At 41.9% G+C, this 14,896-nt stretch overlaps 1 protein-coding gene across 1 annotated transcript in view; it reads left to right on the forward strand.

Annotated features, from left to right (window-relative positions):
- Positions 1-8,358, forward strand: part of LOC144112610 (uncharacterized) — a 38,255-nt gene extending 29,897 nt beyond the window's left edge. The window contains exon 3 of the mRNA XM_077645408.1: positions 8,353-8,358. Coding sequence (XP_077501534.1) covers positions 8,353-8,358 — 6 coding nt within the window. The remainder of the gene's footprint in view (positions 1-8,352) is intronic.
- The last annotated feature ends 6,538 nt before the right edge of the window (positions 8,359-14,896 follow it).

Raw genomic sequence — 14,896 nt, forward strand, 5'->3', positions numbered from 1 at the left:
CTTCTACACGCAGCAGGCGACCCACAATCACGCTTAAAAGTTGGCGAGCCCTTCCCGGCGACGTTTTCATCCTAGCACCCTCCTGCGTCCCCCGCATCTGTGTAGACAAGGTGAGAGGTGGCCATTGGCTAGATTCTTGCAGACGTCAGGCAGTGGCGGCGGCCAATGAGCCGCTTTGCTCCTGTGGTTCGGGAAGCTTCGCTCCCAGAGGGGGTCGGCAAAGGAGCGCCTACCTTCCAGCGTGCAAAAAGTGACGAGAGGAGAGGGAAAGGCGCCAAGGTGCTGAAATTCGAATTTTAACTACAGATAACTCAGCCTCTACAAAGCGCATTTAAATATGCCTTGCTAAACACTATTCGTGAAGTGACATGCTTCAATATCACATGCATGCTACAACTTTATTAGAGCACCCTTCACAGCCCCTTTAATACTTCTGTTTGGGTGAGCGGGTTCATTTCTAATAAGGTACGTACTTGCGCGAAGAGGACTGGATGCAACAAAGAAACACATTTGACTTGTTTCGCTCTGTTCATGCCGTACATGTTTGTTCATAGTGTCCTGTCTCCCTGCTAGTATGTACCTTATTAGAGATGGTGTGGTATGCGATAAAACGTACATATTCATGCAAACTGTCGCGATGGCTAAGTGGCTGTGGCGTTTGGCTACCGAGTGCAATGTTGTGGAATAAAATCCTGGCTACTACGGCTGCATTTCGACAGAAGTTGAATGCAAAGAAGTTATCTGTGTGGTGTCAATGCACATCAAAGAACCCCACGTGACAAATTATTTGAAACTAATAGGTACTATGTTTTGGCAGAAACGAAGCCTCACTGTTTCCCAGCTCCAAAATCAAAATTTGCAGCCACTGACCTTCAAAAGTGAGCTGCGGCCTAGGGCGGCTCTAGGCACTGATTTCCAATCATAGTGTGGGCCGCCGCGGCGGCTAAGTGGTTATGGCGTTCGGCTGCCGGACCGAAAGACGCGGGTTCGATCCCGGCGGCGGCGGTCGAATTTCGGTGGAGGCGAAATTCTAGAGGCCCGTGTACTATGCGATGTCAGTGCACGTTAAAGAACCCCAGGTGGTCGAAATTTCCGGAGCCCTTCACTACGGCGTCTCTCATAGCCTGAGTTGCTTTGGGACGTTAAACCCCTATAAACCAAACCATACTATAGGCTAGGTAGTTGTATGTTAAGCGCAGTGCCTGTTTGCATATTTTTCTTGTCCAGATTCTTTCATATCTTTTGCTTCTTTATGTAATGAATGGTCTTGAGTTCTTTTTATGTGTTGTCCAAAGTGCAGTCATATATAAAGGAAGCATATTAACATAGCTGCTTTGTGCATTACAGTTTTTATTTTACTTCCGCTGCTTTTCTCTGTTAATTTTGCAGGGTAATATCAACGAGCCAAGGAATATTTGCTACCAGAAGATTTTTGCTGAATTAATAAGGTGCAGTAAAAGTAATACATTCTGTGCAATGATGAGCCATTGAATGGATGTATGTGTGGTGAAGCATCCTTGATCTCGCTTCTGGTGCTAAAGGGCCTTTAGTTTTTGGAAATGTCATGCCTTACTTGACTTTGTTGTTACAGTACCATGCACATTTCTGATTATTTTGTTTATTTTCTCTGCTGCTTCTTGTTTTTGCTTTAGTCATGTCTGAGACCGTATGAAGTATCTCTACCAAAGCTACAGCAACAGCTTTTATTACTGTTCAAGCAGATTTTCGGTGTTGAACTTTAACCAGTTCTGTTTTACCTGCTCTTGAGCAAAAGCCATAATTGGTTGCTTATTCGAAGTGCACATAGAAGTCTGATGATATTTTTTATGTGTATGACACTGCTGACACTAGCTGGCTAAACAGTATCTGTTGCTACATGAGTTTAACTCAAACCTTAACGTCAATTCCATTTTTCTGTCTGTGTTAACAGCACGTGTCTGTTTGCAGAATGAACTGTAGCTTTCTCATCATTAACTGTAATTTTTAAAAATCTTCCTTATCTTTAAGTTTTTTTTTTTTTAATTTCGTGTCTGAACATGGAAACTATGTTTATGTCTATTACTAAGTGTATGTTAGTTTGGTATGTGACGAGGTATGAACCAGCTTTGAGATAGGAGGGTTTTGCACTCTTACGGTCTGCCGGTAACATGCACTTTTTGCTAGCTGAAATGCGAACTGTATGCAGAATTCAAAGAAGGAAATTTCACTTCACAACTGTGCACTTTTTAATCCCTCCAGTCACAGTTCGTTCATGTGCGCACATTAAATTAATGTGTTTTTACTACTGCTGTGAATTTTTTTGCTGAAAATGGCTGCTACCTATATATATGGAACCCTCTACAGATGGCTGCGAGAACCGTCTCAAGCCAGTCATATAAAATTAACGAAAAAGTGTTTGATGTATGCCTCTTGTTTATTAATATGTGTACTATACGATGTCAGTGCACGTTAAAGAACCCCAGGTGGTCGATATTTCTGAAGCCCTTCACTAGAGTCTCCCTGATAGCCTCAGTTGATTTGGGACGTTAAACTCCCCTATACATTAATAATCTTCTTTAATAATATTAATAGCTCTGGCAAGAGTACTTCATGCGTGCTTTCATTTGCTTGTTTTGCTACCTTATTTCTAAAATGGTACTCTAGTGACAGGAATGAGTCGGAACGGTTTGAGGCCTTGAAGTTGCGTCAGATACAGACTTATGAGAGGATGTCGATATCGAAAATAAGGGTGGGAGTGTAAATATTCGAAGTTCCTATATCGAATTGAACATGTTTGTTATTCGGCTCGTACTCAGTTCGAGAATTTAGTATCTGAGAGTTTTTTATTTTCGAAAATTTTGAAATATTTAATTCGCAGCAATCGAATATTGTGCTGACTTCCTTTAATCCATTCATGGCAGAGCCAAAATATCTGGGCAAATTATCCAAACATTAAGTTTAAGGTGTCAGGTAAACTGTACAAAGGCATTTGTTTCTGTCATTCATCGGGTCGACCGTTATCACGCGGGCACCGATTGGCTTGGATGTTTAGCAAATTTCTGCAGGTGGGTTGGTCACATCACACGAGCTGTGAACATGATGCGTGACCACCTGCTTCAAACTATCACAAAATGAGAACACATCTTTTCATCATCAGCAGCAGCAGCCTGCAACTTAACATATTATTAATATGGAAAAGGAAAACTGATTTGTGAGGAATTTAGGGAAACATTGTGTCTTTGTGGTTCTTCCAGTACGCCGAAACTGCACATTTGTCACGGGCTTATCACTGTTTGCACTGTGAGCCTCCTCACAAGGATTTACCACAATTTTTTTTATCAGTGATGTGGTAGGGGGCGTTTTATAACTCAACCGTTGGATAAATTGGTAGTTTCTTCCAGTCCCTGGAAATTCAAATTAATTAGGTTTTGCTACCCATAATGTTACCTTTAATTGTTGCTTCATATGAATTCATTGATATCATTTTGTTTCTCATGTTGCGTGATAACATCACCTGTGGCATACTTTTAAGTACTGTTTCTGTTAGCTTGATCTCTCCTCCTTTACATATAAAAAGGATCAGAGCTAGAAATCATGAAATTATTAAAAACCTGGGTTAATGCTGTCTAATCATACAATATACACTTCTGTGCACACCATTTTATATTGTATAGTGCTGAGTCAGTATAGTGTTTTATCTTTTGGTTGCAAAGGATATACACTTTTTTTTTTAAAAGAAGTCTGTGCAATGTTTGTTTTTTTATCTTAAAAAATTTTATTGATATTTGCAATTTAAATATTCGCAGACTCCTAATAAGTGGGCGTCTAAGTTGGGGGGAATTATTTCTTTGCTATGTTGCCACGTCCCTTACATGAATCCAAAAAGTTTGAAGATTTACTTCCACTGGACAGTTCTCGACTAAAGGGCCTAGACTCTGCATACTAAATATGGTTTTTGTTCCCTAGTCGTAAGCAAGCTGTGGCATCTTGGGCCTGAGGTTTTGATGAAAGTGCTCTGGTTTTGAAATGCAGGATCAGTCATGGCAGACCACAACGTTGGCGTGTTTCCTGGACAAAGTCCAGCTGATGAAAAGCACCCTGCCAACCACAGTGTGCCATCCATTAGTACAAGCATGAGTACTCACTGGGACAAGCCCACAGGCAAGCAGATTCACCAGTGCACCCACTGCGGCAAGATTTTCCAGAAGAGATCTGACCTCGTAGCGCATATCCGCACCCACACAGGCGATCGCCCGTATCATTGCAGTAATTGTGATAGCGTGTTCGCAACAAGGAACAGCCTGGTCAGACACCTGCGCACCCATACTAGTGATCGTCCATACCGTTCCAGTTTTCGTGGCAGTGCCTTTTCTAGAAAAGATAACTTGGTAAGACACGTCTGGATTCACACTGGTGAGAAGCCTTTCTAGTGCCAACTGTGCCCCATGGCCTTTGAACAAAAGGTAACCCTTATGGTGCACGTGCGGTCCCATAGGCATGAAAAACCATTCCGTTGTGACTTGTGCTCTAAGGCGTTCTCAGTTAAGTGCAGTTTAAAACACCACAAAGAGCCAGGACACTAAAGGAACAGCTGAGTTCCCTGGTGCCCTTTGGAACGCATTTTGGTAGCGGTCTTGTCGACAACCAGCTGGCAGCATGCTAGCTAGGTGACCTATGACAAGTGTTCCTTTATAACCTATGTAGGTAGCTAGTTTGATTTGCGGCCATTCTTTAATGTTGACGCGCTCCTTGCCGGAATGGGACGCTGACATGCCCTTGTACTGCACTGGTGCTGGGCTATTTCATTTCTTCTTCCAGAGCCACAAGTGTATTGGACTTCCATACTTACGTGAACGAAAAAAAAAATAATCTGACATATGGGGTGGCATCACTTCCCATTGAAAAAAGGCATTCAGCGGCAGTGTGTCTAATATATTTATTGCTGGTACATGTTCTCGGGCTAATGATGAAGATGGGGAAAAAAAAGGGTGGCCTGACTGTCTGTGTAATTTTATTGTCCCAAGTGTACTTGTGTTTTTAAAGAGATGGCATTGATGCAATATAATATTGTGACAGGTTTTGCGTAATTGGAATGTAATCATAATTGGAGTGTTGGAGAGTGAAAAAATAGAGTCGGAATGGAATACATTGCCCCGCCGCGGTGCCTCAGTGCGTGGGGTGCTCGGCTACTGATCCGGAGTTCCCAGGTTCGAACTCGACCGCGGCGGCTGCATTTTTATGGTGGCAAAACGCTAAGGCGCCTGTGTGCTGTGCGATGTCAGTGCACGTTAAAGATCCCCAGCTGGTCGAAATTATTCCCGAGCCCTCCACTACGGCACATCTTTCCTCCTTTCTTCTTTCACTCCCTCCGTTATCCCTTCCCTTAGGGCGCAGTTCAGGTGTTCTAGGATATATGAGACAGATACTGTGCCATTTCCTTTCTTCAAAAAACCAATTAATATTATTATAATGGAATACATTGGAGAATGGAAAGCAAAGGCTATCACAAGCCCTCCACATCAGTCAAATTGATTGCCCCGAAATTTTTAAAAATGGTTTTGGAGTGCTGCCGTACATCACTGCAGCTTTGTTTGCTTAGTGTCAAAATTGAAACCTGCGGATGTGTTGTGTTTTCAATTTGGCATTGGAATACTGCTAGCAAAACGTATGAGAGGGGAGAACAAAAGTTGAGCCTCGAGATTACGTGGCTTGCTTTTGTATTTAGGCTTTAAGAATTACGTTTTTTGAACAAAAAATTTGAAGAACTGGTGTCACTTGACAGATCACTGTTCCTGTGTTGCATGCAAATGGCATATTTTGTGGAATATTGTGTCCTCACTATATTCAGCCATTTTGTCAGAATAGCACTTGTGCTGAAATTGTGCTTTGAGTTAGCTTCTTTGTAAGCTGCACATGTTACTGAAGCTAGCCTTGTCATATTTTCATTAGGTGTTAATGACAAGAAGGCTATTGGGTCTGTCGCCACTGATGTCAGTGTTGTTGTAATTGCTGCGATTCATTATAAGCTGTTCAGCTGATGTGCTTTTAGAAACATTCACTGCACTGTGGCGAGAAATCTTTCAGTGTGTTTTCAGATTCCATTTTATTTCTTCCTGTGTGTTGTTGGTTGCTTCCCATGAGTGTTTTGTTAAACCTGCTGCCAAAAACAGGTCTTGACATACTGACTGTTTGTTGTAGTACTAATGCCTTTTATTTGTGTTCTGTACTTTAAAACTCCACAGCACTGGCACTGTTTTGTTTGCCATTTGTGTGAGTTTTAGCACCCCCACCCCCCCAGAAAACGATTTCTGGCATCACTTGTTGCACTGCTCAGAGCTGTGCCTTCAAGAGTAATACTTTGTGTGGTTGCATTCCCTCACTAGTGTCACAACAGTGGGCAGATGTTTTGTTTGTTGGTTTGAAGAAATATGCCAAGTGTTCATTCTGTATATCAGTAGTCGTTTACGTAAGTTAGGGTAATTAACATTTATATGAGCAGCAACCAGAACCGCACAATTAAAAATTATTCCCCAAGATCTGGTTGCATTTCTGCTGTGTGAAAAATTTGTGGACAAATGCAATGTGGTATTAATAGAGTGCAGCTCGATATGTATGCACATGATAAAGGTTTAACTGGCATCGATGTTTTCACTTTGTTGGGCAGTGTTAGCTCACAGTTACACTGTATCGTTTGCAACGAAAATGGTTATGTATGGAATGCACCATTTCTTGTTTCATTGAAATGGAATATTTTTCAACCTAAATAATATATTCAGGTTTTTATGAAGACAGCCTGTCAGTTTTCCACCGCAAAAAATGTAAAACATTTTATGGCAGGAAGGTGCGAAATTTTATACAAAGTGTCGTAATTGACTAAAATAGCGACATAAATATGCTTTGACTTAGAAGGTAAACTCCCGAAGGTCCATGAAAATAATTTCTATTTCGAAGGTGCGCATTACATTTGAAATTGAGGCAAAAAGTTATGCTAAAAATGGTGGCAAAATATTTTTGCACAATAATGGCAGACGATATGCTACACCGCTCACTGTTTCACAAAATATTCACTGCATTCACTGTATGGCATAAAAAAAAAATCTAGCGTATTTGCGTTATGAAGGATGTGATGTTCACCTCAAAACAAAGAAAGGCTACTAGATGCAGCCCACTCTCAAAAAAAGCTGTGAGTTTGCTATATGTGCTGTTACATAATGTGTCGAAGGGTTAAGGTGTGTTTTGGGGTGAGTTGCTATTGTACTCTGTAGCAGATGGATCAGAAAGAGGATACAGAGAGATACCAGATCACTACTGAGGCACTTTATACTTTACCATTTTTGTATGTTTAAGCGTCTCCCATTTCTGCTTCACAAAGTTTGAATTTTGTTTCAGAAATTTCTAAATACTTGGGGAATTTCTACTCCTTCAGTGGCAGATTATTACTGTGCAGAAATTTATCCCCTGCAAAAAAAAAAATCTCTGGCAATGCTTGCCTGACATACAGGGTATATTCAGTTTTTTGCGGAAACTTTTCAAATGATTCACTTTATATCCTTCTTGTCATCACCTTAACTATGTGTTGTCTTTTGATATTGGATCTGCTGTTCACACAGATTTTTTACACCGAAAGAAACGATCTAGTCATTTTTCTCTGTTATTGGTATGGTATTAATACTATCGTTTGGACGAGCTTCGCTGTGACCTATTTTCTTTGCACAAGTACGTACCTGATTAGAGATGGCGTGGTATGCCAAGTGTATTAAACTTGCATGCCACGTCAGCCTTGTACTTGTGTCTGGAAGACTTTTCATTTCATAGGATGGGCCAATTGGTGGAAACTGAGGGGAGAGATTAGCGATACTTGCACGAGAGAGGATAGTACTGTTACATGCACATGACAATTTCCTGTTTGGTCATCATTGCTGGTCACGTTAACACCAGTACTTTGCTTCCACAGGACCAGGTAGAGCGGAAAGCGCTACTCACTTCTCTTGAAAATTATCGCGCCGCAAAACTTCCCATTGTTGGGCCTTTCACACACTGTAATGGCAAGTAGAAAACAGATCAAGTAAACGGTGCCTGTCAACTCCTTTGTCTGCCCAGAGCTGTATGCAGCACTAGAGGAAGCAGATATGCTTACTACTAGACCCAAAACATTGCATAAATATACAGATATTTCTATAGAGCATCGGAGGCACTCAGAGTGTGCTTGGAATGCTACCAGGTCTTCCTTTAGAGAGTGTTTTCAAGGAATTCCACACTGTGAAACTGATTCCAAAACAAGCAAATGAAACAACTTCCATTTGGTGAAACAGCCTCCAGGAAATTAGGAGACATAAGACCCCCTGAAATGCAACACAATGCAATTTTCTGCAGATGTAACGAAACTGGGGTTTTTTCAGTGTCCTGTCAACCATGTTTAGACATAACTGCAATCAGCATGTAGCTTGACGCAGCCAAGAGCTACAAAAAATGTCCTTGTTTGTAGCCAGCTCCCGTGCTCGGGAGGAGTTTGATTGCAATTACTTCAATGTTATGCACAACTGTGGACTTTCATGAACACACCTGAGCCAAACATTCCAGTGCATGCAAATCTACAAATGTGTATGCAACATCCGGTACCTATTTCATTGCAAGGCCAGAAACGCTTTTCTCACAAGTGAACAAATAGAAGCAGCAACCTGGCAACATGTGAAACATGGATATTCATGCAAACTGCTGTACTGGCTCAATGGCTTTTTTGTTTGGCTGCTGAGTGCAATGTTGTCGAATGAAATCCTGGCAACGGTCACTTCATTTCGACGGAAGTTAGATGCAAGCACACCCATGTGGTATGCGGTGTCAGAGTGCATTAAAGAACCTCATGTGATCGAAATTATTCGAAGCTATCACCATGTTTTGGCATAAGCCAAGCCCCACTGCTTCCCATCTCCCAAGTCCAGAGCTACAGCCACTGACCTCCATAAGTGAGCTGCAGTCTAGGGCTGCACTAGGCGTTGATTTCCAGCCATAGTATAAGCTAGATAGTTGTATCATAAGCATGATGTCTGCTGGTATTTCCACATTCTTTCATATCCTTTTTTCTCTGTAACTGATGGATGGTTCCGGGTACTTTTTGTGTGTTGTCCAACATGCAGTCATTTATAAAGGAAAAATTTAAGCATCGCTGTTTATGGCATTGCAGTTTTTATTCACTTACACTGCTTTTCTCTGTTAATTTCGCAGGCTAATATTGACAAGCCAAAGGAATACGTGCTACCACAGGAAGAAGCCTTGAATATAAATCCTCGCCTTCACAGATGCTTTGGCCTGATGTTCATAGCCTGTGAATAACTTGTTTATAGACCTTAGTGCCTGTCGTCCATGGACGAAATGGTGTGCATAATGAATGTCCCATCCATCAAAAGCACAGATACTTTAAGCATCGATGAGGGTTATTATTGAAGATACCATGGGGCAACATGGTATAAGCATAAAGAAGGGTATGAGTATACAGGACACCTTGTTATCATTTGGTAGAGCACAGTGCAAGCAGAATATTTTTCCCCAATTTTTCAAGACTTCATGGAGCAAGGTGTTGGAAACAAAAATACAGTCTGTGCAATAAGTAGCCATTGGATGAATGTGCCATTGGTGGCCATCCTTAATCTCCCTTCTGGTGCTAAATGGACTTTAAGAAATGTCTAGCCTTACTTGTCTTTGTTGTTACAGTGCCATGCGAGTGCATTTCTTATTATTTTGGTTATTTTATTTGTTGTTTTTTTGTTTTTGCTTTAGTCACGTTTGGGACCTTATGATGAAGCATGTCTGCCAAAGCTGCAGCAACAGCTTTTATTACTGTTCAGCGAGACATTCAGGGTGGCATTTTAATCCGTTATATTTAAACTGCTCTGAAATGAAAGCCACATTTATTGTGCATTTCACTGCAGTTGCTAATTCAAAGTACACAGTGTAGTGTGGCTTGCTGTGGCTGGGCATTGGAGCTTGGCATTATTTTTCATGTGTATAACACAGCTCACACAGGTTCGCTGAACAGTATCTGTTGCTACATGGGTTTAACTCGCACCATGACGTCTATTCTATTTTTAGGTTTGCGGTAACAGAAGGTGACTTTTTGCTGAATGAAGTATAATATTATTATATTTACATGTAATTCTTTATAATTTTCTGACCGAAAATGGAAACCGTGTTTATGTCCATTGCTCATGATGTATGTGTTTGTTATGCAATCCATGACTGTGGTATGAACTATGAACCAGCTTTGAGAAGAAATGAGGCAGGGGGCTATTTATAGCTTAACCTTTGAATAATTAGGGAATATCTTCCGGCCCCTTGAAGTCCGAATTAATGAGGTTTTACTATTCTTCCTGTTAGATTTAAACGTTGCATCATATGAATTCATGGTTTCGTATTGTTACTTATTCTGCGTGTCTACATCACCTATTGCATGCTGTTAATGCTGTCCAATCAAGAAATCTAGATTTCTATGGACATCATGATTTTTTTAGTATGGTAGAGTCAGTATAGTTTTGTATATTTTGGTTGCAAAGACCAGATACTATTTTGATAAAGAACATGGAGTTATGTTTGCACGTTTATATTTTTAAATTGTTTTTATACAAAACGTACATTCGATTCGATATTGGAAGGTATTTTTTTCTTAATATTCACATTTGAAATTTAAGCATTCACACACCCCTAATAATTGGGTAACTGGAACGGTGGGAATTTTTTCTGAGCTGTTGGATATGTTCCTTATAGAAATCTAAAAACTAAAATTTACTTCTAGTGGACTGTTGTTCTTGACCGAAGGGATTAAGCTCTACATATGAAATGTAACTCTACTCAAGTAACGCAGCTATTGCACAGCACTCTTGTCTACAGTCACAATCTGATAGCCCTAGCAGTATGTGAGCTGTGGCGTATTGGGCCCCACGTTTTAATAAAAGTGGTCTGGTTTTGTAATGCAGGAATGGCCACCACAGACTGCAAGGCTGGCGTGTTTCTCAGACAAAATTCACCTGATCAAAAGTGCCCAGTCATCCACAGCGTGCCATCCATTAGTACAAGCACGAGTACTCACCGGGACAAGCCCACAGGAAAGCAGATTCACCAGTGCACCCACTGCGGCAACATTTTCAAGAAGAGATCTGTCCTGGCTGCGCACGTTCGCACCCACGCAGGCGACCGCCCGTATCATTGCAGTGACTGTGATAGCACATTCGCTTATAAGAACGGCCTGGTCAGACACCTGCGCACCCATACCGGTGATCGTCCATACTGTTGTGACCACTGTGGCAGCACATGTACTGTGAAGAGCAATTTGGACAGACACCTGCGCACGCATACGGGTGATCGTCCATATCATTGTGACCACTGTGACAGAAAATTTTCAGTAAAGAACAATTTGGACAATCACCTGCGCACCCATACGGGTGATCGTCCATACCGTTGTGACCACTGTGGCAATGCATTTATACAAAAGAGCCACCTGGTAGATCATTTCCGCATCCACACTGGTGGGAAGCCATTCCAATGCCAGCTGTGCCCCATGGCATTTGCACGAAAGGCAACCCTCGTGGCACACGTGCACTCCCACAAGGGTGAAAAACAATTCCAGTGTGATTTGTGCTCAAAGGCGTTCTCAGTTAAGTGGAATTTGAAACACCACAAAAAGGCACGACACTAAAGGAATAATAGTGTCCCATGGTGCCCTTTGGAGGAAGTTTTGGTAGCAATCTTGCTGGCAACCAGATAATTGCGTGCTAGCTAGGTGTCTTGTGACAAGTGTTCTATCCTAAAATGGAGCTCGACTGTTGTCTCGAAAAGCACAAGTTCGATCCTGGCTGCGACGGCCGTATTTCAGTGGAGACGAAATGTTGAAGGCATGTGTACTGTGCGATGTCGACCACCCTAGGTGGTCGAAATTACCAGAGCTCTTCACTTTGGCGTCGCTTTGGGTCGTTAAGCTCCATAAAGCAAATGAAACCGTATGTCCGTAGTTAGTTTAATTTGCAAGAATTCTTTAATGTTGACACTACACTCCCTCTGGGCTATTCGGTATCTTCTTTCGGAACCGCTAGCCTACTATGCTTCCAGACTTACGTGGGCTAGAGGAAATTGTGACACATAGGGATGACATCACTTCTCATTAAAGAGAGGTTTTCAGTGATAATATGTCCAGGATTTTTACCTCGTGTTCTCAGCTTTCTGATGAAGATCAGAAGAAGAAAATCTGGCCTTATTGTTTATTGAGATTTATTGCCCTAAGCACACTTGTGTTACTTAAATGTTTTATCACTTTACGGATTCCTATTGCAGCAGCTCTATTTGCATAACATCAAAAGATAATATGCTGCTGTGATGTTTTTTCGGTGTGGTGTTCCAGTGGTACTAGCAGAATGTATGAGAGAAGAGAACAAAAGATTGCATGGCTTGCTTTTGTTTTTATTCTTTAAGAACTACTTTCTTTAATCATAAACGTTAAAAGAGTTTAACTGCACCAGTACCACTTCTCAGATCACCTTCGGTGCTGCATGCAAATGACAAATTTGGTGGAATATTTCAGCCTTTTTGGTCACAATAGCAGTCGTGCTGGAAATGTGCTTCGAGTTAGCTTCTTTGTAAGGTGTATGTATTACTGAAGCTAGCCTTGTCACATTTTCATTGGGTGTTAATGACAAGAAGGCTGTTGGGTTTGTCACCATTGATGTCAGTGTTGTTCTAATTGCTCTGATTCATTATAAGCTGTTCAGCTGATGTGCTTTTAGAAACATTCACTCCACTGAGGCAAGAAGTCCTTCAGTGTATTTTCAAATTATATTTTATTTCTTGTGTGTTCTTGGTTCCTTCGTATGAATATTTTGTTACACCTGGTGTCAAAAAGTGGTCTCAACATGTTGGCTGTTTGCAGTACTAATTCCTTTTATTACTATTCTGTGCATTAAAACTCAAAAGCATTGGTACTCGGTTTCCCATTTCTGTGAATAGCTAAGCTGCTCCTCTCCCTAAACTGAGCTTTTATGTTGACAGGCAGTTCTAGTTTCCCCCTCGAAACTAATTTTTGGCATCACTAGTGTTTTGCTCAGCGCAATGCCTGCAACTATACTACTCTGTGTGGTTGCATTCCCTGCCTATTAACACAACATTGTGCAGAGGTTTTGTTGGTTTGTTTGGTGGAATTTGGTTACTTTTCATTCTCCACATCAACGGATGTTTACTTAAGTTAGGGTTGTTAACAAATAAACATGCGGCAACCAGAACTGGGCACTTAAAAATTATTCCCCAAGTTCTGGTTGCATCCGTCTATAGGGCTGTCTGAAAAATTTGTGGAGAAAAACAGTGCAGCATTCCTTGATGGCAGCTCTAATCTTGTTCGACATGTTTGCAGGTCATAGAGGCTCAACTAGCATCAATGTTTTTACTCTATCGGGGCAGTGTTAGCTCAAAGTTACACTGTATTGTTCGCAATAAAAATTGTTATGTGGCTCTTTCTGGCTATGATGATGTCTATTCAGCAGCAAAAAATGCATTTATTGCAAAGAAAATTGGATTATAAAAATTTGTCCTGCTCCTGAATTCAATACTCGTGACATCAAAATCAAGAAAAACTCCTCAATGACTGTTTATAGGTGAATTGCGGCGTAGCCTCGGGGATCACATGAAAAGAACTGTCTTGATGCACTGCAGACTGCTTGCAAAAGCCGCTGGTTGTGGCGACATGTATATTTCAGTATTTTTTTTAATACAAAAGCATTGCTTGTCCCATTATGAGAATCACCAGCAGCACGTGTTAGTGTACTCGCAGGTGGTACAGAAAATCCCAGGGTTGGAACCCTACCGCGGCGGCCATGTTTCAACAGAGGCGAAACACAAAAGGCGCCGTGTGCTGTGTGATATTGGTGGATTAAAGATGCCCAGGTGGTCCGAGCCCTCCACAACAGCACCTCTCTCTTCTTTTCTTCTTCCACTGCCTTCTTTATCCCTTCTCTTATGTGGTGTCCGCCAAGATAAGAGAGACAATTACTGAGTCATTTCCTTTCCTCAAATCCAATTTTGATTTTCAAATGCTGGGACTTATCACACCCACAGCTAAACACCCAAAGGATTGTAGAAATAATTTCTATTATGAATGTGCACTTTATACTTGAAATTGTGATGATGATGATGATGAAATAACTTTATTTGCACCCGTCAAGGAATCGGAGGGCGAAAAAGACGAGTCTTGACCGCCGTCATCTTCCTCCCCTTTCAGCAGGCTGGGATCCCTTGGGATTCAGCGGTGTCCAGGGCCAGACGGATGACTTCTTTTTGTTCTTCTTCTTTCTGGCTGGCCATTAAAGCCTCCCAGGACTCTACATTCCTGTCTGGTTCGTTGTGGCTAGGGCATGTCCACACCATGTGGATCATGTCTGCTATTTCATTACACTGTTTACACCTGGGGTCTTGGATCGCCGGATGCCATCTGCTTAGTGCGAGTGGGTTCGGAAAAACTCCCGCCTGTAACTTTCTCCATATGACCTCTTCCTTTTTGCTGAGGCCTTTGCATGCTCCAGGTAATGTCTGTCTTCCTAATCTGTAATGGTTAAGAATATCTTGGTACGTGTTCAGCTCCTCGCTCGACTGAAGGGACTCTCTACTCGACGAGACCGCATTGGGGTCCCGGTGTGTGAGTCCTCGGGCCAATGCGTGCGCTGTCTCGTTTCCCCGGAGGCCCTCGTGGGCCGGAGTCCAAACAAGGTTAATTAGTTCTGCCGGTGTCGGGCCGGCTGTGAGAATTTTGACTGCTTCGACAGATACCCTGCCTGCGTTGTAGTTGCGGATAGCCGATTTGGAATCTGTTGTAATCACCCTAACATTCCGTTGAGTTAAAGCCAGCGCAATGGCTACCTCCTCAGCCGCTGTTGCATCACTCTGTTGG

This window comes from Amblyomma americanum, unplaced genomic scaffold, assembly GCF_052857255.1.
Source record: "Amblyomma americanum isolate KBUSLIRL-KWMA unplaced genomic scaffold, ASM5285725v1 scaffold_428, whole genome shotgun sequence".
Lineage (NCBI taxonomy): Eukaryota > Metazoa > Arthropoda > Arachnida > Ixodida > Ixodidae > Amblyomma > Amblyomma americanum.